The sequence below is a fragment of the Cibotium barometz genome, chromosome 15 (genome assembly GCF_041138505.1).
Source record: "Cibotium barometz isolate CiBa-2024 chromosome 15, ASM4113850v1, whole genome shotgun sequence".
In the NCBI taxonomy this organism is placed as follows: domain Eukaryota; kingdom Viridiplantae; phylum Streptophyta; class Polypodiopsida; order Cyatheales; family Cibotiaceae; genus Cibotium; species Cibotium barometz.
Window position 1 is genome coordinate 25,297,104 of NC_141060.1, and position 27,338 is coordinate 25,324,441.

Sequence of the window (27,338 nt, forward strand, 5' to 3'; positions counted from 1 at the left end):
TGCTATTTTTGGAGAAGGAGTTTGCCAGCTTCACTACATTTGATTTTCCTATTCCAAATGTATTCAATGTGCATTTTCGAAGACCTCTCTACTTCCCATGGGCTTACATTGAGATTGCGATTCAATTGTAAATGTCTTGTATGATTTTGAGAACAAAATCTTTGGGAAGGGATGGTTTGTTCATGAAGCCATAGAGCTTGATTTCCACATGTACATAGGGGCCCATGGGCAAAAGGAGAAAGTGATTATAAATAGGGCTTCGGATACATTGGTAGGATCTTTTGACACTTTTACTAATTTTGGTCATCTTGTACCTTTTGGCTCCATCAATGGAGATTTGGCCATCCATGGTCAAGTTCATGGTGGCTAACTTGAAAGCCATCCTCTTGGTGAGAGGTTAAACACACTTAGGCTATTTGTGCATCTTCTCTTGCTACATGCACTTATAGATTTTCTCTCTCTTGTATACTCATGTGATGAGCCATTTGATAACTAATCTCATGATTAATGGATACTAGATTCTTGCTTTGATGTGTTTGATTCAATATTTTACTCTAGATCCATTCCAAAATCCTCCTCTTTAGACACCAAAAGATTCCTCACGAAAGCAAGCTCCTCCAGAGCCTGACAAGTTGCTTTTACATTATGGACCCTCCAAGAAACAAAGGGATCCTCAACAAGATTATCCCAGCAAAGCTCTTCAAGTTTTTTCTTCAATTTCACAAGAACCAGCAACAAAGGGATCTACAGCCACACTCTGCAGACTTCCACCCCCATCAAACATAGCAAAGAATTGTTGAGCAAAGCCTTGGGCTTGTCCAAGTTCTAACAGAGTTGCAACTCAGAGATCCTAGGGCATCAACCTCCTACAAGATCCTTTGTCACCCCTGTACCCTCTGCTCTGGACAAATCCAAGCTTCCTCACACCAATTCCCGCCTCATCTTCACAAAACAATCATCGTTGTCACGCAACAACGACCTTCAATCCAAAGAGACCAAACACCCAACACACTGTCCAACAAGCTACCAGAGAGCTTCTACACAACAAACCCAAGACAATCCTCTTTTCTCCCGTCTCTCTCGTCGTCTTCTCTCATCTGGCTCCAATGTGCCTCTCCTTGTTGACTACTGTCCATTCCTTACGCATGTGCAGAAGTTTCTCCTTAACTTAATAGCAGCACAACAAGCTAACACAGCAATTAGTTCACTAATAGCAGATGGCCATGCAACAGGCCCTATTCCTAAGGTTCTACACATACTCAATGATTTATTTCAATTTTTGGGGTTAGGGTGGACACATCTATTGGGCACAATAAAAACCTATCATAGTTTGCCCAACCCCCCTTAGTTAGAGCATTCATGCTCAACCATTTATTCTGGCAAAGAACTTATCCTCTGTACCATCATTTGCTTCAGTGTGGATTTTCACAGCTGAATCAAACACAAAATAAGGGTGCAAGCCATGCATCTCATCCACATTCTCCACCCCTCCTGAATCAAATGGCGTGTCCAAGGACATTTCATGCATCGTGTCTTCATCAACATAGCTTTCATCACCTTCTTGACTGCCATGTCTGTCCAAGACACCACCCATAAACATCGGTCTCACATCAAGCACTAATGGGCTCTCATAAAATCCTGAGGAATCACCTTGCCTCACAACATTTTGACTCAACATATTAGAGGAGTCCATAGAAGCATCCAACACATCATCAATATCTTCACAAACATCATCATCAACCAAAGGCAGGATATGACTCTTCCTCCTTAACATAGCAATCATGGCTAATGCATGCTGCACATTCACTTGTGCTTCTAGATCAAGCTCCATTTCTGGCTCAGTCTCACTAAAATCATCAATATCCCAGTCATCATACATACTTACCAGTGCATCATCTACAATATTGCACTCTCCCTCCAATAAGCGAACTTCTCATCTGCAACTTGGTCACCTAGGACACCTGTATATTAACACCCTCATAACATGTGTATAGCTCCATGTGCATAGCCTCAAGATGTATCTCCTCTCCAGCTTTCTCACATGACGCATGGTTACCACTCCTTAATGAGTAATCTAACAACATTACTTGGCTTTCCATCTCCATGGGCATCTCTTCATGCAGACACACACAGGGCTCCTCTGGCTTGACCTCTGCACATAGCTGTATAGACAAGCTCAAAAGGTCTAGATCAAGCTCCAACAGTTGGGACTTCTTCTCCATCATCTTCTGAACTGACTTCCTCTATTTTTGAGTCCTTTATAGATTTGGTTTCCTTATCTTCTTCCTCTAGTGTGCTGCTCTCCTGAATTAGGTTCACCTCTCCCCGCCTAGAATCATTCCTTGGCTACTGTTGAGCCTATGGCATCTGCTGGTTTGGCATCTCCTCCCCTCTCTTGACATCTTGTCGGTCTTCTCTTCTTAGTAGCCAAGGATAGATATGACCTCCCATGCTCCTGGGGTAAGGGCACTGAGGAGATATATGACCCCTCTCCATATAGTTGAAACACTAGCATTCATGTTGGGTCCTTCTCTTCCCCTACCTCTTAAACCATCTCTGTCTCCTACCCTTGGGGCATTCCGGCCTCCTTGCAAAAGATTTAGATTCAAATTCTCCATTTGACGAGTTAGATGATTGATACCCTGTATGAACCATTGGGACTACTGGAGCAACCCTACCTTCTTTTGCTCTTATCTCCCCGGGCACAACTGGACTTCCTTCACCCTATACTTCCCTTTTCTTCTAAGCCATTCTCTATAGCTTCCACTCCTCTCGCTGGCACTTCTCAAGGCTTCTTCAAAAGTTCCTAGCCTCTTCAGCTCCACTTTCTCCCTCATATCTACATCAAGGGACTGGATAAACATGTCCTTCTTAAGAAAAACACGTGGGTACTCTGTTTCCAAGGAAGTGTCCCATCTTCCCCACATCTTCAAAATGATCCACAAATCTGTCAAAAACATTAGATAAATTAAGCTTTAAATTCTAAATCTCCTGCCATAAAGCATATAGTGTTGCACCAGAGCCACTTTAATGTCCTCATATGTCTAACCCTGATTTGGCCTTGATTTGGCTGGGCTCTCCATGTCTGCAACCACCTTCTAGCATCTCCTTTTTCATGCCTAACCACCTTCTAACATCTCCTTTTAGTAGCATAGTCAGTAAAGTCAACTTATCCTCATCCCTATCCTTACCAAAAGTGAAGGCTGCCAATTCCATCCCTGCCAAAAACTCCTTTGGATCTTTACCAGCATGACCATGAAACACAAGATAGGTCATCATGGTGGCATCCATCTCCACAACTGATCACTTTTTAGACCTGCAAAGAGAGTGAAGGGTGCTTCAAAGCCCTCCTCAATGGGGACACCAAAACAATGATGTGTCGGGGGAGTCTTGCCTCTATAGCTCGTCCGAACACACCAACGTAAGAAGGATACTAGCAATCAGCAGCACAATGCTAGCACAACACAAATCCAGAGCACCAACACACTTAGTTGATGTCCTCTGTCCTCCAGCTGACATAGTCGGACACCTGAACACTCTCTAAACCCCTCAAACTGATTCACTGACGACTCCAACTGTCCTCCCAAGTCAGTCCTGACCTCCAATAGCTTTGATCTTCACTTAATACTGCTCAGCTGACCTTAGCTGCCACTAGCATCAGCTAACCAAAACACTCCCAACTGACACAAACTCATTGTTTGTGAGACTGAAAATTAAATCAGACAGTTGTTGGTGCTGACCCCAGTCGGAATTATGTCAGCCAAGCTTCCTTAAAGTTCCTCCAGCATCATCTATCTTCAAAAACTTTCTTCAGAACCTACCAACACACCCCTATTGATTGAGATCTAACTTATCTACTTCACTTGACTCAGCCCTAAGTCAGATCTCAACACCCCGGTGTCTGCCGACACCTCCAATCCTCAAGTACCTCATCTCACCAAGGCTCAACTCCACAGACCTAAGGTAGATAGGAGCTGACACCTTTTTGACGACCTGAGACAGCCCTCAGCTAACACCTAGACCACAATCCAGACCACACCCTATCAGACCTACTCCCAAACTACACTCAGATTGTCATACCAGACTCCACAGGCTTCAAACAAGTTAAGATCCATCTTTCAATAGCATTAGAGCTGACTAACCCAAACACATAGTTGACTCCAGCTCTATAAAAATCCACCTTTCAATAGCATTAGTTGACTAACCCAAACACACAACTCTCTGTCAGACCCTGCTGACTCCAAATTAAAGCTTTCTGACAAGACCTGACTTAGCAATCCTCATATCTTTACTCACACATGAGTTCTCTTAGCAATCTCAAATAGCACAACATAAACCAAAGCATAAACAACTCATGAATCAAAACCATAAAAACCCTTTTGCATATAGATGATAAAAGAGCCTATCTCAACAACCCTGAGATGTGGGGATTAAACAGAAAGAGAGAACACCAAGAAACAAAGGGATCCTCAACAAGATTATTCCAGCAAAGCTCTTCAAGCTTTTTCTTCAACTTCATAAGAACCAGTAATAAAGGGATCTGCAACCACACTCTGCAGACTTCCACCATCAAACACAACAGATTATTGTTGAGCAAAGCCTTGGGCTGGTCCAAGTTCTAACAGAGCTGTAACTTAGAGATCCTAGGGCATCAACCTCCTACAAGATCCTCTATCACCCCTGTACCCTCTGCTCTGGACAACTCCAAGCTTCCTCACACCAATTTCCGCCTTGTCTTCACAAAACAATCACCATCGTCTCGCAACGACCTTCAATCCAAACAGACCAAACAACCAACACACTATCCAACAAGCTACCACATAGCTTCTACACAACAAACCCAAGATAATCCTCTTTGATCTTGGCTCTCTCGCCCTCTTCTCTCATATGGCTCCAACGTCTCTCCTTGTCGACTACTCTCCATTCCTTAAGGATGCAGAAGTTTCTCCTTCACTTAACAGCAGCAAACTGACAACAATTAGTTCACTAATAGCAAGTGGCCATGCAATAGTCCCAATTCCTAAGGTTCTACACATACTCGACGATTTATTTCAGTTTATGGGGTTGCGGTGGACACATCTATTGGGCACATATCTTGGGCACAAAAAAACCTATCAAGGGTATAGAAGACGATCATCTAATTGCATTCCAAAGTATAGCCCCATCCACAATGGTACATGATCAGATAACACTTGTGAGAGTGATCCACCCAAATTTTGCATATAAAATCATCATACTGATCTGCATGTAATAAGTATCATCTATCCAGGTGGGCTCTATATCGAGAAAAAGCCCTATGGTGGAAAGTAAAGGCGAACATCCCAAGGCACATGTGAGTCCACAAATCAACAGCTTGCAAAGCGTTTATCATTGCATTCCAATGGAACCTCTGAAAACCTAGCATGTGCAAATGTCTACACGAGTTATCTCCTTGTTGAGGGACATTGTTAAAATCCCCACACAAAAAAGCATTATGCAACCAAGGGTAGTTATAAAACTCCACCCAATATTTATCAGACATTGAACCACCAACCAACGACCATCCGAGTCATTATGCGCTAAGATCAGTTGTAACTCATGTTTGACCAACAAGGCAACTCCTAGAGGGCATACTTATACAAATGCATATGTTCAACATGACATAGACCAACTCACATTATTGAACACTATGATGAACTAAATCCCAAATCATTTACCTGCTTTAACTATTTATGCCATGGATGTGGGAGAATCAACTCTGTCTCCGTAAGACGATTATCGATGTCAACTCAATCGGTAGCTGACGAGTCTACGTCCATCCCCGGGTGTCGTGTACAATCTATTTCCCCGCCACCGCAAGCCGGACAAAGACAGACGGAGCAAATTACCCGATGGCTGTTCCACTTGCGGTTATTGGCCAAGTCCAATTACACAGTCATCCCATCTTCTTTCCATAATTTATAAGCAAGCATTAGAAATTTTGTGGTTGGATTTGGCCATGCATATTGTCCTAGTCATATTTCAAGTCATCCTTATGCATGGAGTCTTACATTTTAGGATTTCTTTAAATAAATTCATTGCAATTTTAAGACTTAGGCTACTATACTTTTGAGGACAAATTACAATTACCGCAATTGCCTTGGAAAGAGTGTAATCTTACCTTGTGAAAGTGAAGCCTTGTGTCCTAGTGTTAAAAGTGGGCACCAAACCACGTCAACAACAAGCATGGGTCATGACACATACGTGCACACGCATATGTTGTTTGACACATACGTTCACATGCATATGCTATTAAAAAAAAGAATAAGAAATCTACCCTACTCTACCTTGCACAACAAGAAGGCGAAGAAAAGTGATTCTATATTTATCAAGAAGCGCATGAGATCTCTAGGAGTTGCAACATGCTATAAATAGACTGACATCTATGCTTATAAAAAGGAAGTCCTAAAAATAAATGCATGGGATTGGACTATGGTTTAAAACATATAATATCCAGTTTATCTAACAATCCACCTCTCAATCGATTGCATTTTACAACAGCTCTTGATGGAACTCACATGATTACTTGGTAAGTGCTTCCACTTATGAGAAGCCCTCGCTTCAACCCCGTGAAGATTAAAAAAAGAGGAACACCCTACCCTACCCAAGCTAATACACTGATTCTTTTTGCTTGCACACGGAGGAATTGAAACCTAAACCTCGGGAATCTCGGCTTCCAACTTTTCCAGTGCACTAGCTCGCGGTTGGCTAATACATTGATTCTTATTACAAGCCAAAAGAATTGAGATGAGAAGTAATGTCCGATAAAATGTGATGAGACCAAGTCCATCCATCTGCATAAAATCAGCTCCCATAAAAAGCTCCAAAAAATGTTCAACATAGTGCATAAAGACCCTGCACATCTCTACATAGAAACAACCCTTGCAGAAGACTGAAATCTGCATATGAAAAGCCTGTTGCCCAAAATTGTCATGCATGTATAAGAGTCCGACTCTATTTTTAGCAAACGAACCCCTCTTACAGGCTAAATGTGAAAAGTGCTTGTGAATTGAACCTTAATAAACTAAGATTTTCAGTTAAAACTCTTTTGGTAAAGAAACACAGCGAGTGCTGTAGAGATCTTGAGTAGCCTACTCAAATTGACTTTTACTTACTGCAGATCAAATAGGGCTGGTCAGTTTATTGGGCATGCAATTTTCTATGGGCCAGGTCGACCAGTTTATTGGGCATGCTTGGGCCTATAAAAGGCTAGGCCATGGGCCATTTTTAGCTATCGCATCTCCCTCTTGGAGATATCTAGAGGACCCTTGAGGTCTAGATTAGGATTTCGGGGTTGCCAACTTGTACCCTTTTTGTACTCTATGAATATACTGAAAATACAGCCATCTCTCTCTCTATTCTCTGTCTATGCTGACTGTTCTTGCATCAAGTGTTCCTATTCAGTGCTTAGGGCTGAAAGAAGACTCCCAAAGCTTCTGCATGTGACAACTCCCCGAGGCACCATCACACTTGCAATACCAATGGGACCCCCATGCTTGGGGGGGAGGGGGGGGGGGGGGGGGCAGGCACAAGAGATAAAAAAGGCTGAGCAACATGGTCGAGATGAAGGCTGAGGAACACTCATGTCTTGTTTGCTAGCACGCAATAGATGGCAATTTCTACAAGTTTTAAGGGGGATGACTTTGATAGATACGCTTAATAAATCAATGGTGTGTCACAGCTATGAGCTCTTTTCTCACATACATGACTCCCTCGAAAAAAGGCCTAATGCACATGCACATACTTACCTTCGGTCCTTTCTTTTCTTTTCCAGATAGTGTATCAGATGTCATATGGTTGTAACTTTGGTCTCATACGTCACTTTGGCCTTTTGAAGACGTTAATATAACATTTCATTTCTCTCTCTCTCTCTCTCTCTCTCTCTCTCTCTCTCTCTCTCTAGTTTATACTAAGAACACGGGTCCACGTCCCATTTCCTCGCACTTCCGAGCTGTCATATGATCATATGTGGTTAGCTGGCTTGGCTATGACCCTCTCTCTCTCTCTCTCTCTCTCTCTCTCTCTCTCTCTCTCTCTAGATTTTGACTGCACACAGGAAACATAAAAGTAACCACACACAGAAAAATGATAAGCAATGTATCTGTTAAGGCTGGTGCACACAACAATCACTAGATAAAATATAAGATATTTATACGACACTTGAATTACTGTATAATTACAAGAAATTAAGATAAAACCCAAAGCAACTGCTGTGTGTTTGAAGCGAATTGAAGGAAACAAAATCAGAATCGAAGTCAGAAGTAGAGACTGCCTGGAAGTGTTGACAATATATAGACTTTGCAAGGCTAACATTTTGACCTAGCCTATATATAGTTCAGCTTTGTTCACCTTTGTGCAGCATTGAGCTATTTTCCTGCAACTGCTCTGAAATCAAGCCACTCCAGAGTTCATAAGGTTTGCAATGAAGTAAACAGTTTGTGTAGTTTCTCTCCCACAAGTGCTTTGATGGCACCCAGCTCCTCCATTGCATCCATACACTTGGTTGACTCACTTGGGTGATCATCTAACGCATTCAACTCTGGGTAAAGCTCCAAAACTCTCAATCTAGTTTCAGCCATCGAAATTTGAGCAGCTCTTCCCCTCAAGCATTTTTGCAAGAGTACCACGGCATTTTCCCTTTCCATGCGTCCCACCAGCAACGGATCGCATCTAGGAGTAAGTATTTTCCGATGTCTCCCCTGAGAAAGCAAAAAAAAAAAAGGAGATGTTTAACTGATGCCTTCCCTGTGAAAGCAAAAAAAGCAGGTGTTTAAGGCCCCATCCTTCACTAATTGCAGTACTCTTATGGCTTACACAAGATGTTAATACCAAGTATGCAGCATAGTTTCTCTGGTTGGATTTCGCAGAAAGTTGAGACTGTTCGATTGAAGAACTGTTATCTTCTTCTGTGACATGCTTATTCAAGCCTTGAGAGAGCCTAACAAGCCAGTTTGATCCAACTGAGATGGCTTCAGTTATCGAACTACCAGGTGAGGAAAGAACACCGCCAGTGACTACTTTGAAAGCAATGCGTGGTTCAAGCTCCTGCAGATCTGACAACAAAATTCCACTATAGATATCATCAAAGATGCCTATCAGTATCCAAAGTAAAACGTCAAACCAAAAATCCCTCTTTTAGCTCTCTTTCAAGGTTCACCACATTCTCTCCATATGCACAACAATCTTACAACCTCCCAACTTATAGTACAAAAGCCATCATATCTGGAAGTGATTTTACGTGCACGCCATTGTCATCAACCTCTGCATAGCTCATAAACCAGATTGGTAAATCGGATTGAATTAGAAGTTGTGGGAATCTCCAGAGCAGCAGATTGCTGGCAGAAGCTTTTATACTGGAGCTCCACACACGTCTCTTTGGTGGGGAGAGTGGTGGTAGCAAACCAAATGCTCTCGGCTACCATGTGGTACATCACCTCCTATTGGACCTAAGCCACTGCCTCATCCGCAACACTTTTTGCATACATGGAGATGATCGGGCAGGCCAGGCCAAGATGGCATAGAGGGCTATTGTTCAGCTCCCCAACAAAGGGGACCTAGATCCAGTGGTGCAGAGCACAGCCCTATTGAGCAACTTTATTGTCCATGGCCTCCAGCAAAGAGGACCATAAAAGGACTCTCTCATCAACGTTAAGACAGCCTGCACCCCTATTTGTGGTGGCCCCTAGTCCCCAGTTATGAGATGGATGTTTACACACAAATTTAATACCTCTTTTGAGAACAAATTTGTGACGAGCCTTTTCCAAGCTAGTGGCAGATTCCCCTCGACTCACCCCCTCCGTCTATTTGGGTGGCGATCTTTTCCCAGCACATCTCCTTGGCAATCTTTGGCATCGGGGACGAATACCCATCTGACAGTACAAGACGGAAAGCACCCAAAGCTCTCCTAGGCAATCTAGAACACTATGAATTGGGATTTCACACATACATGGTATGGTGTGTACAAGTACAGGCTAATATTTATGAGATATGGCATTTCACATGAAAGAGGACACCTGTGGAGATCAGGATGTGATGTGGAACCTTTAGACAGGTTTAACTGGCATGGATATGCTTGAAAGATGGCCACAAAACATAAGTTTCATGGGATTTTATTCATTTATATGGTTTTTTGTATGTGTACACACTCACTGAAGTTGGGCTGCTAACAGGTAATAATTTATAAGTGAACACACACTAGAGATGGACTATTTTAATTAACTATGGACAAAACACAAGTTTGGGGCACTTGGGAGCCAAAATTAGCTCCACAAGTTGCTAAAAGGAACCTAGCAGGCATTTTTAAGCTCCACGATTTGCTAAAAAAAGAGTCTGGCACGTATTTTGAGCTGAATGAGTTGGTAAAATTAGCTCCATGATTTGCTAAAAAAAAAAGAGTCTGACTCGTATTTTGAGCCGAATGAGTTGCTTAAGAGGGCCACGAGAGCCATTTTCAGTTGGCCGACTGCATGAAGGGGGCTATTTCAGCTGGTCGACTGCAAATGTGCATGAATCTAGCATAAACATGCGCTTCTTGCTCTCCTTCTCTCTTGTGCTGACATATAGGGTGGTGGTTTGTTGTTTCTCTTCTGGGCAGCCCCATAGCAGGCCCTACAGTGCCTTTTGGCTTCCCCGATGCATCCTGTTTTTGGGCTGAAAACAGAAAATTCAGAACCAAACAGCATACTTTGTGGCTGGCACAAATGTACGGAATAGATGCACAATGTACAATATGGACATACGGATAGTGTATTGGCGTTGTAGAAAACAAGTGGAGGCTGTGGTTGTCACCAGCCTAGACATTTCCCCAGTATGAAAGGGGTCTGGTGGACTCCACGACATCTAAATATTTGGAAAGTACAAGCTTTAGGAATGGGGGATGATCTTGGAATACAAAGGATCACATGAGAGAATAGCTGAAGGCAGCAAGCGGAAGTAGAGGAGAGACTTGGAGCAGCCAACAATAGCAATGATCCAACACTTGAGCAAAAATGATGAATGAATTATATGGCAAAAAGCCTGTTCTTCTATACATCATGAAGGAGCTGATCGGCCACAATAAAAACCCATGACTAAGGACAAAGTCCACGACTAGGAAAAACCCCTAATAAAAGGTGGAAAAAAACCCAAAGATATCAGATAAATATGCTGAATAAAAGGGGGCATAAAAGGGATCAAACAGGGCTGGAGATGATCATTCCAAAACCTTCTCTCATTTCCAACACGGTGGTCCAACTCCCATACGGGTAAGGAGCTGATCAATAGTATCTCGAGGAAGAGGTTTGGTAAAGAGATCAGCTAGATTGTCCTGAGAGGGACAATACTCCAGAGAAATGATGCTGTCAGCAACGACTAGCTCACGAACAAAGTGAAAATGAACCTCAATGTGGTGGTCCTGCCATGAAAAGATGAAGTACTCGCCGATGCCAAGCCACTCTGGCTGTCTATAAGAATGCGAATGGGAGAGTCCGAAAGAACATCAAGATTACTCAGCATCTGCATCAACCTTAATAGCTTGCAGCAAGTATCCAAATAAGCACGGTACTCAGCCCTAGTGGAAGAAACAGAAACTGTAGTTTGCTTCTTGGATCTCCAAGATATGAGGCCAAAACCTAAAGTGCAGCAATAACCAGGAGTGGAATGCCTGGTATCCTATTCACCTACCCAATCAGCGTCAGAGTATCCAACAAGCTCAGTGCCTCCTCTGAAATAAAGACCGTAGTCCAAGGTACCAGATAAGTATTGAAGAACCCTCAGAGGGCCTGCCAATGAAAATGTCGAGCAGTCAAAGAGAAATCACTGAGAACACTAACACTCTAAGAAATGTCGGGCCCGGTATAAGTCAAGTGAATAAAAGAACCCACAAGCCTCCGATACTGTGTACTGTCCTAAAAAATGGGAGTAGAATCTTCTCGGGAAAGCTTGGAGTAAGAATCCATCCGACATGAAGGAGGACGGCACTCTGTCATCCCAAATGTCTCTAGGAGCTGTTGTAGATATCTGCACTGGCTAAGGAAAACTCCATCAGGGTTCTGATAGACCTCCATACCAAGAAAGTAGTGGAGAAGTCATAAAGCAATCATCTCATAAGTGAGCTAAATCTAACCAAAGCTGTTCGATCTTGGGAAGATGAGAGCCAATGATCAACAATTCATCAACATATAAGACGTTCAAACATATCAAAGCATCCTCAGCAAAGACATAGAGATTGTTGTCTGCAAAGCATCTCTGGAAGCCAAGGGAAATAAATTATAAAGAATGCATCAATCTTATCGTACCATGCAACAGAGGTGTGGAAGCTGGTCGGCCTGTATTTTCAGGTTTGCAGCCGGCTGAATTTTCTTCTCCAGTGGACACTATCTCTTGCAGAGGGGGTCTTGTGTGGATTCTGACCTTGGTGGTAGCTTGTACCTGTGGTGGACACTTCTTTCTTCTGAGGTGCGCGTTTTTCTTCAGAGATTGAGCCCGAGTTTTAGTGATGGCTGCCTCGACTACACTTCATATATTCTCTGAGTCTGCCATGTTGGATGGCTCCAACTATACTTTATGGAAGGTGAAATCCCGGAACACTCGGGCAATAGATAGACAACACAATACTAAAACAAACTTTAGAACGCAGCGGAAGAACCATAAACAACACCAAAAAGAACACAGCACTGAGCTGGAATGGCTGGCCCGCCGTAGGAACTTCTTTATTCAAAGAATAAAATGTTACAACAGACCAAGGTGTGGGTGCACCAGATTTTCCAACAAAAACGTCAGCAAGACAAACAGCTCCAAAAGGCTTCCAATACTGTCACGACCTTGTGTTTTCTCTGGACAGTATGCAAGTGTGCACGGGGACGTGGTGAACAGTGTGAATGGCATCAGATTGGAGTTAAAAAGGAAGCCCATGTGTGGACAACCCCAAGTGTGAAGGGGGCAAAGATACTTTAATTTAAAAAGGTTTTATAACCTTTGGTAGGCAAAAATTAAAGTTATAAAGGTTTTAAAGCCTTGAGAGGCCCCTAGGCAATTTATAGAGACTACTCCACTTTAGGAGGCCCACGTCTCTCTCTTCTCTCTCTCTCTTTTGCTTTTGAAGGAAGCTGCGTGGAAGAGAAGGAAAGACTGAATATGTGGGTTGCTGGTTTTTGGCTGCGCACAGAAGAGCCCGTGTGGATCTGTACGACTGTAGTACAGTGTACGGCTGCTGCAGTTTTAGGCGATGGCTGTGGTGCAAGTGCAGACCTGAACAAACTGACGCAGGCGCAGATCTATCCAGCAGGTACACAAGTGCCCAAGTCTAAGAAACCAAAACCTTCTGCAAGGTTAGTTCCTGATCTTGTTGGGGAACAGCCAGGTGGTGAAGAGACTAAGTTGTGCAAGGCATGGCGTAAAGTGAGATCAAAATGCCTTGATTTTCTTTGACACAGGTGCTAGAGCCAACTTTATTTCACCGGATTTGGCTGGCCGATTAGGGATTCGTGCAGAGGAGATGGGGCCTTTGTATGAGGCTAATATGGCTTGTCCTAGGTATGCAGAACCCGTTACTCCTATTATTGGGAAGCTCAGGCTTCATGTGCAAGGTTATGTGGACAGTGAGGAGTTTTTCATCATGCCACTTGATGGATGTGATGTTTTGTTGGGTATGCCATGGTGCCATAGAGTACATGCGGTGGTGGATACATACAATAGGAAGATTACTTTGACTCATAGAGAGAGAGAGAACATATTTTGGATGTCAAGCTTAAAGGGGAATCTATTCCTATTGTATCAGCTTCGGCAATTTCATCAATAATGAAAAAGCATCTTTCCGCGTACTTGATTTTTGTAAAGGATGCAAAAGATGATGAATCTAAATCTAATTTGTCTACGTTAGATAAAGACAGGACTGATTTCTTATGCGAGTTCCAAGATTGTTTTTTCGAGTCATTGCCAAGAGAACTTCCTCCGGAAAGGCCAGAAGATCATGCTATTGATCTATTTCCGGGTAGTACTCCACCAAATAGACCGCCGTACCGTGTTAGTGCAGCTCAACAAGAAGAAATTATGAGTCAGGTACAGGAGCTGTTGAATAAAGGGTTTATCCAGCCTAGCTCATCACCCTTTTGCTCACCTGTACTCTTAGTGCAAAAGAAAGATGGTTCATGGCACATGTGTATTGATTACAGGGCGCTAAACAAGAATACCATCAAGAATCGATTCCCTATTCCGAGGATCGATGACATACTGGACCGCTTACAGGGCTCAACAGTCTTTAGTCGGATAGACTTGAAAAGATAGACTTGAAAAGCGGGTATCATCAGATACGTATTAGACCCGAGGATGTGCATAAGACAACATTTCGAACCACTTTTGGGTTATATGAGTTCTTGGTTATGCCCTTTGGTTTGACAAATGCACCTGCCACATTTAACAGAATGATGGACAGGATTTTCCCACCTCAGAGAGCGTTTGTGGGCACATTCTTTGATGATATGATTGTGCATTCACACACTGAAGAGGAGCATAGAAAGCATTTGGCCATTGTGTTTGAAGAACTCCGGAAGCATAGGCTAGGGGAATGTGCCTGAGGATGTATCAGATGAGGCTCAGCCGAAAGTTGAGGAACTTGATGAGGTTCTTATTCCAGAGCAGATACTGACACATAAGGAAAGGAAAGTACGAGGTAAAGTTTCCCTTCGCTATCTTGTGAAGTTCAACAACTATTCACCGATGGATGCGAAGTGGATGGAGGAGGGTGACTTAACAGATTCACCTCAGGTTTTGCAGCTTTATCTCGATGCCTTTGAGTTGGAGCCGACTCTTGTTACGGCTCATTCAAGTTCAGTAGAGCATGGGTCTGGAGCATTACCTGATGCTCAAGAGGGGGGTAGCACCTGCACTCCCTTGATACAGACAGGCTCAGATGACATCTAGAGGTCGCTTGGTGCAGCTTTTGTCTCACCCGAAGGTATTGATGGCTGACAGTACATCTGTTTATGGGACTTCTATGATATATGTGTACTAGTCACATTGGATGTTATGGTTGTGTATGGTTCACAGTGGTATACAACTTGGACTACTACTACACCATTGGTTTGCAGTGAATGTTGTTACATATGCATGGCTTAGAGAGATTGGGACGCTGATCTTGCCATATTGTACATTTCACTTTTGATATTTTGCTGTATCACCAGATTGCAATCGAGGACGCTTGCCATTTTTCAAGAAGGGGGTATGTCATGACCCTGTGAAAGTGGAACAGCATGAGTGTCAGCATGGTGGTTGGTGAGCAAGATAAATATTTAATGATTCATATTTGGGTGCCCGAACAAATAGTTATATGTGTGGACAACCCCAAGTGTGAAGGGGGACCAAGGGATTTATTATTTTTAATGTTTTAACCTTGGGTGGCCCCTAGGCATAAGTGGCCCTTAGGAACTTTAATGAATATTAAAAAAGGGGGCCTAAGATATTTATTGGAAGGGGGTAACTCCACTTTTGGAGGTACGCGCCTCTCTCTTCTCTCTCTCTCTTGCTTTTGGGGAGAAGAAGTGCAAATTGGCTACGTGGAGGAGAAGGGAAAAACAGTCGACTGGCTGCATAGAGGGGACTACTGGTTTTCCTGCGTGGAGAGTAGCCGTACAGTACAGCAACTGTGAGAAGGCTAGTACGGACTGGTACAGGTGCTGCAGGTTCAGGTGACTACTGTGCAGGTTGGCTGGCGACTGGTACAGGCAGTAGCTGCAGGTGTAGACCTGTACGGACAGGTGCAGGCTGACAAGAACAACTCTGTCCAGCTGGTACAGGCGGGTACAGAGCAGACCCGTATAGCTGGTACAGGCGGAGGTGTATCAAACAGGCAGCGGCTGCAGAAGCTGGCCTGTACGGACAGGTACATGCGAGTACTGACAACTCTGTCCAACAGGCACAACAGACAGGTACAATCCAGTCTTGTACAGCTGCAAGAGGCGCATCATCAGAGTACAGTTGGTGCATCAAGAGAACAGTTGCAAGTACTGTTCTGAGGTGGCTGCAAGGGAGGAAAGTACAGACAGGTACACGTGTTGCAAGTACAGATCCGTACAGACAAGTGCACACGTGTGATGCAGAGTTGCTGCTTCAGGCAGCTGCACGTACAGATTGGTACGGTCAATCCCTCTGGTGCAGAACTGCTCATAAAAATTGGTAAGCTCTGAACTTATCTTTCTTTCTTTCCACTTGCTTATGTCTGCTACAGAGTTGTTTCTTCTGGCCCTTTGTGAGAGGAGGGGTATGGCAGTTTAAAGGGTGGAAACAGAGATTGGACAGTGGATTTGTATTTAGGCTGAGTTTGAAGCCATGTTCATGGAACAGCCAGATGTATGCTCAAGGCTGCCCTGTTGAATTGTCTTGGTTGATCAGAGGAAAACAGTGTGTTGCTTTTGTGGGACACAAATCTGTGTGTGAATCCTCTATGCTAAGAGGTCTTGAGGGCTGTCAGATTGGACATGCAGGTTTACTTTCTTTGACTGGCTTTGTTGTACTCAGTTATACATTCCATTGAATTTGAATAAAGAAATACCGAAAGAGGCGCCAAGCTTTGGGGCCAACAGGTGTCGATTTCCTTTCAGTTCTGGAGTATTCTAGCTCCTGTTAATTTGTTATTTATTTGGACTACAATTGGAAGGGTGACTGCTAGTCTACCGCACTTTGGTTTCTACCAGAGGAGGCCGGTTTCAGAAAGCCTACTGCTGCAGCTTATCCACATTCAAGTGGTCATGACGAAACTGCCACACATCACCTAACTGAGAACCTGTACGAGAGAGTGCTAAGAGTTTGTAAATCCCATTCTCCACTTTGCCTTCCCATACAACCTGGCCTGCCGCTTTGTCCAGAGAGCAACAAAATGCTCCTCTAACTCCACCCGTACAACAGTCTTGCAAACCTCATGCACTGACAACAGATAAAAACCAAGAGATGAGACAAAAAGAACCTCGAAAAAATGCTTCCCTCCTCTGCCATCGGGAATGATCTCTAACCTTCCCTCACTGTGAATAGGGATAGTGGACTCGTCACCAATCAGGATGTGACCTGCATGCCTCCGAAGATCCTGTAATAACTCTCGGGAAGGAGTCGTGTGCCTTGAAGCACCGCTATCAGGAAACCAGACCCGAGTGTCCCTAGCGCTGAGTCCAACTGCCTCTCTGCTCGAAGAAGATGAAACGCCGGTGTTCATAATCTCCAAGTGCACAAAAGCTAGAGTCTTCACGGTTACTGCTAAGAAATCTTCACCCTTCTCGAATGATGGCCTTTCTTGCCACAACTGTTATAGGTCCTCTTTGCCTTGAAGACGTCACGATCCAAGTCGGGCTCCTGCTCGGAAGACTTCTGTGAAGACTTCCCTTTGCCCTTACTACGGCCTTGCGACTGCTGGCCAGTCAAGGCCTCAGAACCTCCGCCCTGTGGAGGGTTCGAAAAACGCTCTTCCTGGTTCAAGACCATAAGCATAAGCTCCTCCTATGTGATGGTGCTGAGCCTGCCACCACTGGTGATCAAAGAGGAGTAGAAAGTTGAGTACTGAGAGGTCAGATAAGACAGCAAAGTGATGGCCATGTCCTTTGAAGATATTTCCTTCCTAGCTTGAAGAACCTCTTGCTAAAGAACCTGCAACTTGTTAATGTGATCGTTGAAGACTCTACAGGATCCATCACCCGCATCTGCACTTCCAAGGAGATCCGCTTCATGGGTGATACCCTGTTATACAAAGAAGCCAAATGCCAAATCCCTCTAGCCAGCGTCATATCTTTGATATGATTAATCACCTGTGGTGTGCGATTAAGGAAGATGAAAGAACACACACGAGCATTGACACAATCCCACAAATGTGCCTGAGCCTCCTGTTCTTTCCGAGTAGAGGGTAACAACTCCCCATCCTCCAACTCTCGCCTTGGAACACCAACAATAATGAAATCAGCCAGTCATAAGACTCCAATACAGACTCCATCGTAACCTTCCAAATGCCATATTTGGTCCCATCCAACTGTCGATCCACCGGGAGCGTGGGGAGAGTACGGATCTTCACGTGCTGCTCAGCCATCTCAAGCAAGTCTGCCATCTCGGGGGGGTTACTTTGGTCTTGTGAAGGGAGCGTGGGTGGGAAAAAATTTGAAGAGGCTGCAACTAATATGCAAGGTGGCTGTCCAATGGTGATGGTTGCCTTCTACCCAATCTCCAAGTCCCAAACAACGCAAGAGATCTCCAATCAGCACCAAAAACCAGCAATCTCGCAAGCTCTTCAAATCCCCCGCAAGCTCCAAGGTCTTCAAGAAACGGTCCCGCAAGCTCTCCAATGTCTCCGACCTTCAAGCCACCTAGGGCTCTAATACCATGTCACAATACGCAACGGATATGAGAAAAACTGCTGAGAGCACAATGTAGCAAGACACCAACAATGAAGATAAGATCCGGTACACATACCCAATACATGAGGTGTGGGGACCACGCCCACTATATATATGGTCCAGGGCTGCTGGTCGGCCAGCCCAAAACAGACCGACAGCAGTCCCAACTGCTCACGACCCAAAAACAGCAATCGGCCAGGTCATCCTGGTCGGCGAGACCAGAAAATAGGCCTGCCCCACGACCACCAAAAATAGGAGAAAAATACATGGAAAAAACAGGGGAAAAATGGAGAAACGCCTAATGGGCGAGCACACCCACAACAAAGGCCCTAGTGTGTAATGTACAGACAGGAGATGACTGCTAATAGGAGTGAGTTCCCTTTCCTTTTGTTGCATTCTATTCATTACCCTAAGAGAGATTGTAGTGTGCTAGTATCTTTGCTTGAGGTATTAAAAAATTTCCAATCCTATCAAAAGAAAAAATTCAAAGGCTTTCAAAAGCATTTTATACCTGAGGACCGATTAATGCCTTTTCTCAAGTCAATTTAGCCAAAAATGTTAGCAATGCAAGCGAACATACCTTTGAAAGGCAATGATGCAAAAGGTTCTAAAACAAGGCGATTCTCTTCCTGAGAAAGAAAAAAAAGCACAAACAAGAAAAAGTTCAATGCTTCTTATTCTCAGAAATCATCTGGTACAGCTTAAACAAGATTTCATGAAGATTTTCTTCGAAGTGTCTTGAAATCAATCAAAGCTCAAAATACCATACTATGCTTGAACAGATGAAATTCACTATGAAGCTCTAACCCACTTGATCGACCCTGCCTGCCAAGGAGTAGGTACCAGGATCGATCCTATATCATACAATTACTCTCATAGAAAAAAGAGTGGTTACAGATATAGTCTTCCCGCCTATGAAAAGGGGAGATTTCACCTCATGGGCGGGGGCTCTGTCTGTAAAGACCATAAGACTAGATTGTAATTATTAAGGCTAAGATGCAGAGTTTCAAATACCAAAAACCTCCGGTCAAGGTTGCCATGCTCTTTATTTTCTGTGGGGAAGACAATAGGGACAGTTCTAAAAGAAATCTTTGCTTTTGGCCTAGTAAACAATAGGTCTGAAGTGTCTTTTTTAGCATCTAAATGTCTTCTTCTTCCGAAGCCTACAGGGCAACCTGCACGAAGGGTTTCTGTTATTTGAAAATTAAAAAAACAATACCTGCTTTTCTCTTAAGTTTTACAATATTGAGCGCATTTTCTAAAGATTCATGTCTTTTTTAAACCTAGATAATGCTTGATTTTCAAAATTAAGGCATTTCTATGTTTGCAAAACCCTAAATTCGCCTGGACTTTAAGTCTATATTTAGACGAGCCTTAATTTAGGTAAGAGAAATCTTCAACTTTTAGGGTTTCGACAGAACCAGTAGAGGGAACCCTGATTTTCTTTACCTGCAAAGACCCAAGGGTCCGGCCGGGCCGTTTGCCACGGCTCCGGGACAACCAAATGGAAGGAGGAGGTCTGCGACTCGCTATCCCGGCAATCCGTCTGCGTCTGCACGCCGATTCCCGTCATCTTTATCAATATCTTTGTAGTTTGTTCAAAGCTACTTAATTTAGTTATGGCCTTAAACAAGGTGTTCATACATTCATAAATCGAGGTATTATTTATTTGGCTAATAATATATATTTATCCTAAATAAATAATATGTCCCCTCAAATGAATGTTTTTCCTCAATTATTTTTCTATGAAACCTTAAAGAATGAAATTTAATGTAGTCTCTTAATTATTTAACTGCCCTCCTACATGAAGGATCCATACCCCATGCAAGGAGATGTCGTCCTCTATGTGCACTCTCCTGCAGCAGTCGGCCATTTCAGAGACCTCCCCTCTCGTGTAACCATTTCAAAGGACTCCTCTCTCGTGCGACCATCTCAGAGAGGAGGTATCATTTATTTGGCAAATAATATTTATCCTAAATAATATGTCCCTTGAATGTTTTTCCTCAATTTATTTTTTACGAAACCTTAAAGAATGAAGTGTAATGTAGTCTCTTGATTTAACTTCCCTCCTACATGAAGGATCGTTACGCCATGCAAGGAGATGTCATCCTCTTTGCACTCTTATGCGGCCATTTTAGAGGCATCCCCTCTTTGTGCAGCCATTTCAGAGAACTCCTCTCTCATGTGAGCATCTTAGAGAGTGCCTCTCATGTGACCATCTCAGAGGGCTCCTCTTTCCACAAGTCTCTTGGAAAGGAATGCAATCGCCATCTCTCTCTAACTGTCTTATTCGAAAGTGTTTGCACCACTGTATCCAAGTGATCAAACACATCTCTCTCTCTCTCTCTCTCTCTCTCTCTCTCTCTCTCTCTCTCTCTCTCTCTCTCTCTCTCTCTCTCTCTCTCTCTCATGTATGGCAAAGGAGGAGGGATTATTGTATGGCAAAGGAGACGAGGATAGGGTGCTATGGGAGAAGTTAGGCTAGGAACATATTGTATGGAAGGGAGAAGAGGTTGGGGTATGCAAAACCCTAGCCATGTGTATAAAATAAATTACTCATGATTACACTAACAAATAGTGCTGCTCCTCCCCCTCACACTCGAGCGGGGGAGCACTAGGAGCCACCCACTTGACCGAGCACTTGGCCACATGCCATCTCCCAACAAATAGTGTGGATAATAGTAGGGATTAGCTCTCCTTAGGTGTAGTTCAACACCTAGTTAAATACTTTCTAGCTCCACATTACCGATAATTTGAGCCCAATTTACATTACAAGATTTCACTTTTATTTTAACCAAGAAGAGAAGAAGAAGAACACTCTAACTCTCTCTCTATTACTCTCTCTACCTCTCTCTTTCTAACACTTTCTAACTCTAATTTTATGTAACTTCTCTCTCTCTCTCTCTCTCTCTCTCTCTCTCTCTCTCTCTCTCTCTCTCTCTACATACACACACACACACACATATATATATATATATCTTTCTCTAATTCTCTCTCTCTCTCTCTACATACATACATACATACATACATACATATATATATATATATATATATATATATATATAATTCTCTCTCTCTCTCTCTCTCTCTCTCTCTCTCTCTCTCTCTCTCTCTCTCATTAAAAGAGTGCAAGCTCAAGATGTCAAAGGCATAGGCGTAGGAACATACTCTTAGGAAGAATTGTTTGATATGGTTTTAGAAATAGCAAAAAGCATGCTTTAAACTTTTGTGGAAAAGGTATGTGCTTTTCAAGACTTGTATGTAAAGGCTTACTGCCAATCATAATAAACATGAAGAGAAAATTTTGAAAGGAAGCGCTCTCTCTAATATATATCAATTGGTATAAGAGCTTAGAAGCGCTAAAGAAGGGTGGCACAAGTTTTTTTAAAGCTTGTTAAAAAGCTTAAAAAGGCTTTAAAGCTTTTATAAGGCTTTATATTAAAGCTACAAAAGCCTTAGTTGCTAGCCTATGTGCAAGGAAGGTGGGTGAAAATCTATACCCATAGCGGACCCTTTTGCGCAATACCCACCAACTTTCATAGACTTGCCCTCATTTATTCAGTATGTGGGAGACGGTAACAATGGGATGCTTGGGTATTGAAGAGATTCTCAAAAAGTGATGCTAGCAGAGTATTCTACTTGTCCTCACAATTGCATGCTCTTTAAGGTACGTTAGGTGGTTTGCACCAAGCCCTACTTTAGTCTCACACCAAGGTTAAGAAGCTCAAGGAGGCAAATTGAGAGGGTGCAACATGCATTGAAAAGCTAAGGTAGACCATCAACCACATGAAGAGCACCCCTAGCAAGGGAGCCTAACAGGCCACTCAACCACATTGAAACACTTGTTGTGGGAGGGGGTGCTTGTAAGCAAAGAATTCACGATGCAGGCGTATGGCTCTTAACCATTCCATTGGTAATGTCAATGCACTTCCAAGTTGGAAATGTCAATGCTTTCTTTTTTATTTGTAGGGTATTCCTCCAAGATGTTATAGGTGCTGATAAGTCTGGGGACTACAATGAGCTCTTGTGCTCAATCACAACAAGGATGCATGTGCTTAAAATGATCAAGGATCCTCATGGCAAGAAGATAAGTTTGGCGGTGGCCAATGATATCATGTCCCCGAGGTAGCCCAAACTATTAGCAGTGCTGAGGTTGTTAATGCATGGCGATGAGGTAGGCATTAGCACCAAGGGTTATAAGGAACTTCATCAGTTGCTAGGAGACACCCTCTGCAAGAAAGGTATCACGCACAACCTTTTCCCACCACCTAAGAGGGTATCATTAGCTAAGGGAGTGAGCAATGAAGACGTCAAATGCAAGATTGGTGACTACACACACACACACCACAAGCATGCATACACAAGAGAAAGAAAGAAGCATTCAACTAATCATAGATTAATCTACTTCAATGATGCTAAAACAGATTAAGAGAAAGAAGTGGAGCTATACTCATTGGAGCTTGATGCTCATTAGAGTACAATAGAGAGAGAGTTAGAGAGTTGCCATAGCTTGAGAGCTCAAGATCTTCACTCAATAGCTTATGAGAATGGCCAAAAACGTACTCTTTCTCTAGCTAACATCTCTTTTATAGAGATGTCACTAACCCTAACGCTAGGCCTCTTTCACACACGGACGGACAACCCCATAAGTGAGCCTTGCTTAATACACTTAGAACTCTCATTTAGAACCTACATTGGCCTAAAACGATTTACATTGCACTTCGGTACAAAAATATGGAAAAATTATGTGCGTCTTTATGTTCCCATGGCTACAATCCTGCTCTCTCGCATTAATTGCTTCCGGCCTCCTTCCATAATCCGTGTTCCCATGAGTGTTCCCGTGGAACACTTGTTTACAGATTTTTTTTTACAAAAGAAGGATTTGGCAATAATGATCCTTTCATACTAGAATCCTTCATCTTTTCCTACAAAGTCTTATAAATGGCTGAGTACCCTCTATGTGATATACCAACCTTCATTAAGTATTGCTTGGATGTCCTGTGGATTGAGTTGATTCTCTTTGAAAAAGTTATCTATTTTCTTTTTCTGAGACCTTCTTATATTTCTTCTTGTTCATTAGTGTTTCTACATACTGGCGATCTAAAAGAAGACTTAAATATGCGCTAGAAGGTTCTGTCGTTGATTCTTTGTGAGGCTGCAATAATGATTTGATATCAGATTGAAATGTAGGAATTGATATACATGAACATATGCAATAATGATTGCTATTCATAAAATATCACAATAGAAACAATAAACCAGTTAATAGAAAGAAGCTTACTTGATTGCATGTATTCTCTTCTTGATGCCACCAACCCCTAGCTTCATTTGCTCAATATCCCTTAGTTTTTTTTGTCGTCTTCGGAGACCTAATGAGGTATGAATATGTCTTAAATCATACATTTGTTTTTCAAGCCTGAAATGGTTTCCTTATTGCTTAATAACTTCTGCACACAATGCTCCATGGTTTTCTTCAAATGAATGTTCTCCTGCTTAAACAAATCTCTTTCTAATTTAAGAACATTGCTTGTTGCTTCCAAATGATGTGTATATCCTAGGAGCGCATTATAGCCATCTCCAACAAAGTTAAGCAGAGATGTCATATTCCTAAATGGGGGTGTGGAGTTTGTAAAAGGGTCTTTCGGATATAACCTCCCATCAATCCATAAATCTATGTTTTTCTTTCCTTGCATCCTCAACATTTCTTTAGAAGTACACAAAGTATTAGGTTTATTTCTGTTACTTAGAGGTTCATATTCATGTTCACGCTCGATGTGCAGGTTGTAAATGTATCTTTTCTCTATATTCCTCCTTTCTCTTGATCCCTTTGCCATCCTCTTGATCCTCTCCGTGTTCCTCCTTGCTCTTGATTAGTAGAAAAATCTGAATGGAAAGAGAAATGCGCCAAAATAGTAAAAAGAAGTAAAGAGTCAAACTAATTTGCAAGAAAAACCTTGATTTTGAAGGTACCAATACCTACAAACTTTGATATGTGAAACCTTCAAAATTTGAGGTAAAGTTTATTGCGAGGGAACTTGAAAACCTTCAAAATTTGAGGTGAAATTTCTTGCAAGGAACTCGAACTATTTTTGGATGATCCTTGGTTTAAATTTCAAGAAATATTCTATTTTGACTTGTACGTAGAGATTTTGAGATATAAGCCATTAAACTTAGAGAATTTACCAATTCATTGTTCATGTAGTACATATAGTACATGAACATATTGAAGACTTCGAGAACTAGCAATATTCTATCATTTTTTTATACATTTAAGAATAGAAATATATCCATTATATCTCAAGAAAATGCCAAGAGAAAATACGCCAAAATCAATTTCACCTTATTTCTTAGGCTTTTTGGATTATCTCTCTCTAAGCTTAGTTGGCACTTCTTAAAGGGCCCAAAGTTGAGTCCAAAATTTTCCTAATGCTTAACCCAACCAAATGGTCAAGACAGTAAATGAAAATAGGACCGACATGGACACGAAGTTGTATTCAACATTATGGACATTCAGAAGAGCCTACAAGAATGCAACGGGACTTATGCCAATTAACATAGTGTATGGACTGGAAATAGTACTTGGTGCCCATGGAGTTCCTCAATCAAAGCCTCAAGATAGTCGTAGCAAAAATACTCTCTTGTGAAGAGTCATAAGTGCACAGCATTGAGTTACTCCTTCGTCTCGATGAAAGGAGACTGCATAGTGCGTGGATTACCAAGATCATGAGAAGAAGATGAGAAAGCTCTAGTTGGATAGATAAAAAAATTTAAGATCTTCGAAGAAGGAGACGTAGTCCTGCTACTCTCATCAAGCATGGGACCTCACCTAGGAAAGATGAACATGAGATGGACAAGCTCATTCAGAATTGTCAAGAAACCTTTGAGCTAGAAAGTCTAGACGATGAAAGGCTAAAGAAACTAGTGAGGCTGATCCCCAGCAGGAAAAGCGTGTCCAGATCCGGAGAATGTCCAACAAGAAGAATCTGAGCTGAGTCAGGATGAGGAATCGGAAGTGGGAAACAATTCTTGAGACAATGGAAATGGAAAAGAGAAAATTCTAAAAATAGGAATTGTCTATGTAAATATGATCTAAGTGCACACATAGAACGAGGAGCTAGCTGGCAGCATGGAGGTGGCATAAAAATCGATGTCACCAGCCCAAAACATGATGCATGGATGGAAAGAAAGAGGTGTAACATCACTTTCACCCCCCCCCAACCCGGCCACATTCATGACCTCGTGGCTTGTGCATTAGGCACACATAGATAGAATTTTAAAAGAATTAGAAAGAATCATGGAGTTTTGGCCGTACCAATGAGGGACATATGCCACGACAATGACTAAGCATCATCACAATTTCTTTATCAAACGACTAATTTACATGTTTGTATTGTGCAAAAACTCTCTTCTACACTTCACTTCCAATTATCTCCTTGATAGCTTAGTTGTCACCCTTACCTGTCGTCTCTCAACCCCAAATATCGTGTGCCTTAGAGGATGGTGAAATTTGAGTATCTCTCATCCACCCTATATAAGGAGACAGATAAGCATGCCCAATAGATGGAGCGGATGGGACTGAAGCAATTCATGGAGCTGCCCTGGGAGGAGCTCTAGTGCAATTTTAGAGTCAAGGACCAAAAGGCACAGCTCCAAAACAGAACGTTATCACACTACCCTCAAGAGAATAAAGAAATCGATTCTCTATATGTGTCCGAGGTGGTGCAACTTGCTGGGGTGAGGGAGAAGAGATCAATTTGATGAATGATGATGACTTGATCAAGGAATTCAACTTGCTAGAGGGAAGAGTCAAGGCATATAAATTGCATGTCTAGAAAGACCTTTGGATGGTGAAAGACGTTGAAGCTAGAACAAGGGTCGCCTAGGCTAAATGTTTGTGTCATAACCTAAAGGAACTGATACGAAAGCTCACCAGGCCTAATACAAAGATGAATATTGGCCCATACTTGGGTGATTAGTTTAGAGGACACCAAGAGCTAAGAAGGACAAGGACGAGGGCCCTAAGGGAGATGCACAAGAAGAGAGAGCTCAGAAGGAGAAGTAGAAAAGGGACAGGCTAAGGGAGATGCACGAAGGAAGCTAGAAAGTTTAAAGCTCTATAGAAAGCCTTAGAAACAGGCCTTAGGATAAAGAAAGAACATAATATTTGAAGTTGGAGAGAAAAAAACCAAGAAAAAAAGGGCAAAATTTCCAAAGAGGGAGCCAATGGAGCAACGGCAGTGCAAAGCGGCATACAACTGAAGGAGGACTTGGTTTGGCCGACATAGGTAAGAAAGAGATAGCCATGCAGCTTCTCTTAGAGTTCAGATAGAAGAGCTAGATGTGTACAATAAATAAAAAGATGGCAAGACCATCAAGGCTTTAAAAAGGGAGATCGAAGAAGCCAAACCCACAAGGGTGACTAGATCCAAAGGTGGCAAGATGACCATAAATGAGTTGAACGTCATTTGATGACAACAAATGCTGACCTTAGGAGAAAAACATATTAGAGGGAGGGTATAAAGAAAGCCCATGCTACGAAACTGCAATTCAAGGACAAAATGCTTCAAGAATTTCAAAGTTGTTGGGCCAAAAGACAAAAAAGGGCAAGGGAGGACATGCGAGAGGACATGTAAAGGTAACTACAAGAAGAAATATTGGGACATATGTAAGTCATTATTTTCCCAGAGGCTGGAGAAGCAACTAACAGGAGTGCACCTTAACCACCAACCTACAGTTGGATGCGCAACCTCCACATCCACCAAGACTCTCTGCACCCATGTCTGCCTAAACTTTGTAAGGACAAGCAAGCTTTACAAAGACCATTGAAATGCAGTGGGTGCAGGCCCAACCCAATATTAAGTTCAACGATGCACAAATGATGGACTCAAATATGAGGAAGCTACAATCCATCATCAAGGAAAAGGATGTTGCTGTACAAATAGTGATAAGCGAGTAAGAACCCCTACAAGAGGAGCT

General features: G+C 42.6%; 1 protein-coding gene across 3 annotated transcripts; it reads right to left on the bottom strand.

The window, feature by feature from the left end:
- Window positions 1–8,125: 8,125 nt before the first annotated feature.
- On the bottom strand, window positions 8,126–19,975 carry LOC147631100 (uncharacterized). 3 transcript variants are annotated; one of them, XM_086809430.1, is made up of 5 exons: window positions 19,812–19,975; window positions 19,377–19,537; window positions 18,943–18,991; window positions 8,833–9,071; window positions 8,126–8,717 (listed from the first exon to the last, which is right to left on the bottom strand). In XM_086809430.1, exons 1-5 carry the CDS (start codon window positions 19,933–19,935, stop codon window positions 8,427–8,429), a joined length of 864 nt encoding a protein of 287 aa, XP_086665556.1. In that variant the 5' UTR covers window positions 19,936–19,975; the 3' UTR covers window positions 8,126–8,426. The 3 variants fall into 3 exon arrangements, with proteins under 3 accessions (XP_086665556.1, XP_086665558.1, XP_086665557.1); XM_086809431.1 differs by having other exon boundaries at window positions 8,132–8,717; window positions 8,848–9,071; window positions 19,812–19,973; XM_086809432.1 differs by lacking the exon at window positions 19,377–19,537 and having other exon boundaries at window positions 8,833–9,088.
- Window positions 19,976–27,338: the final 7,363 nt, after the last annotated feature.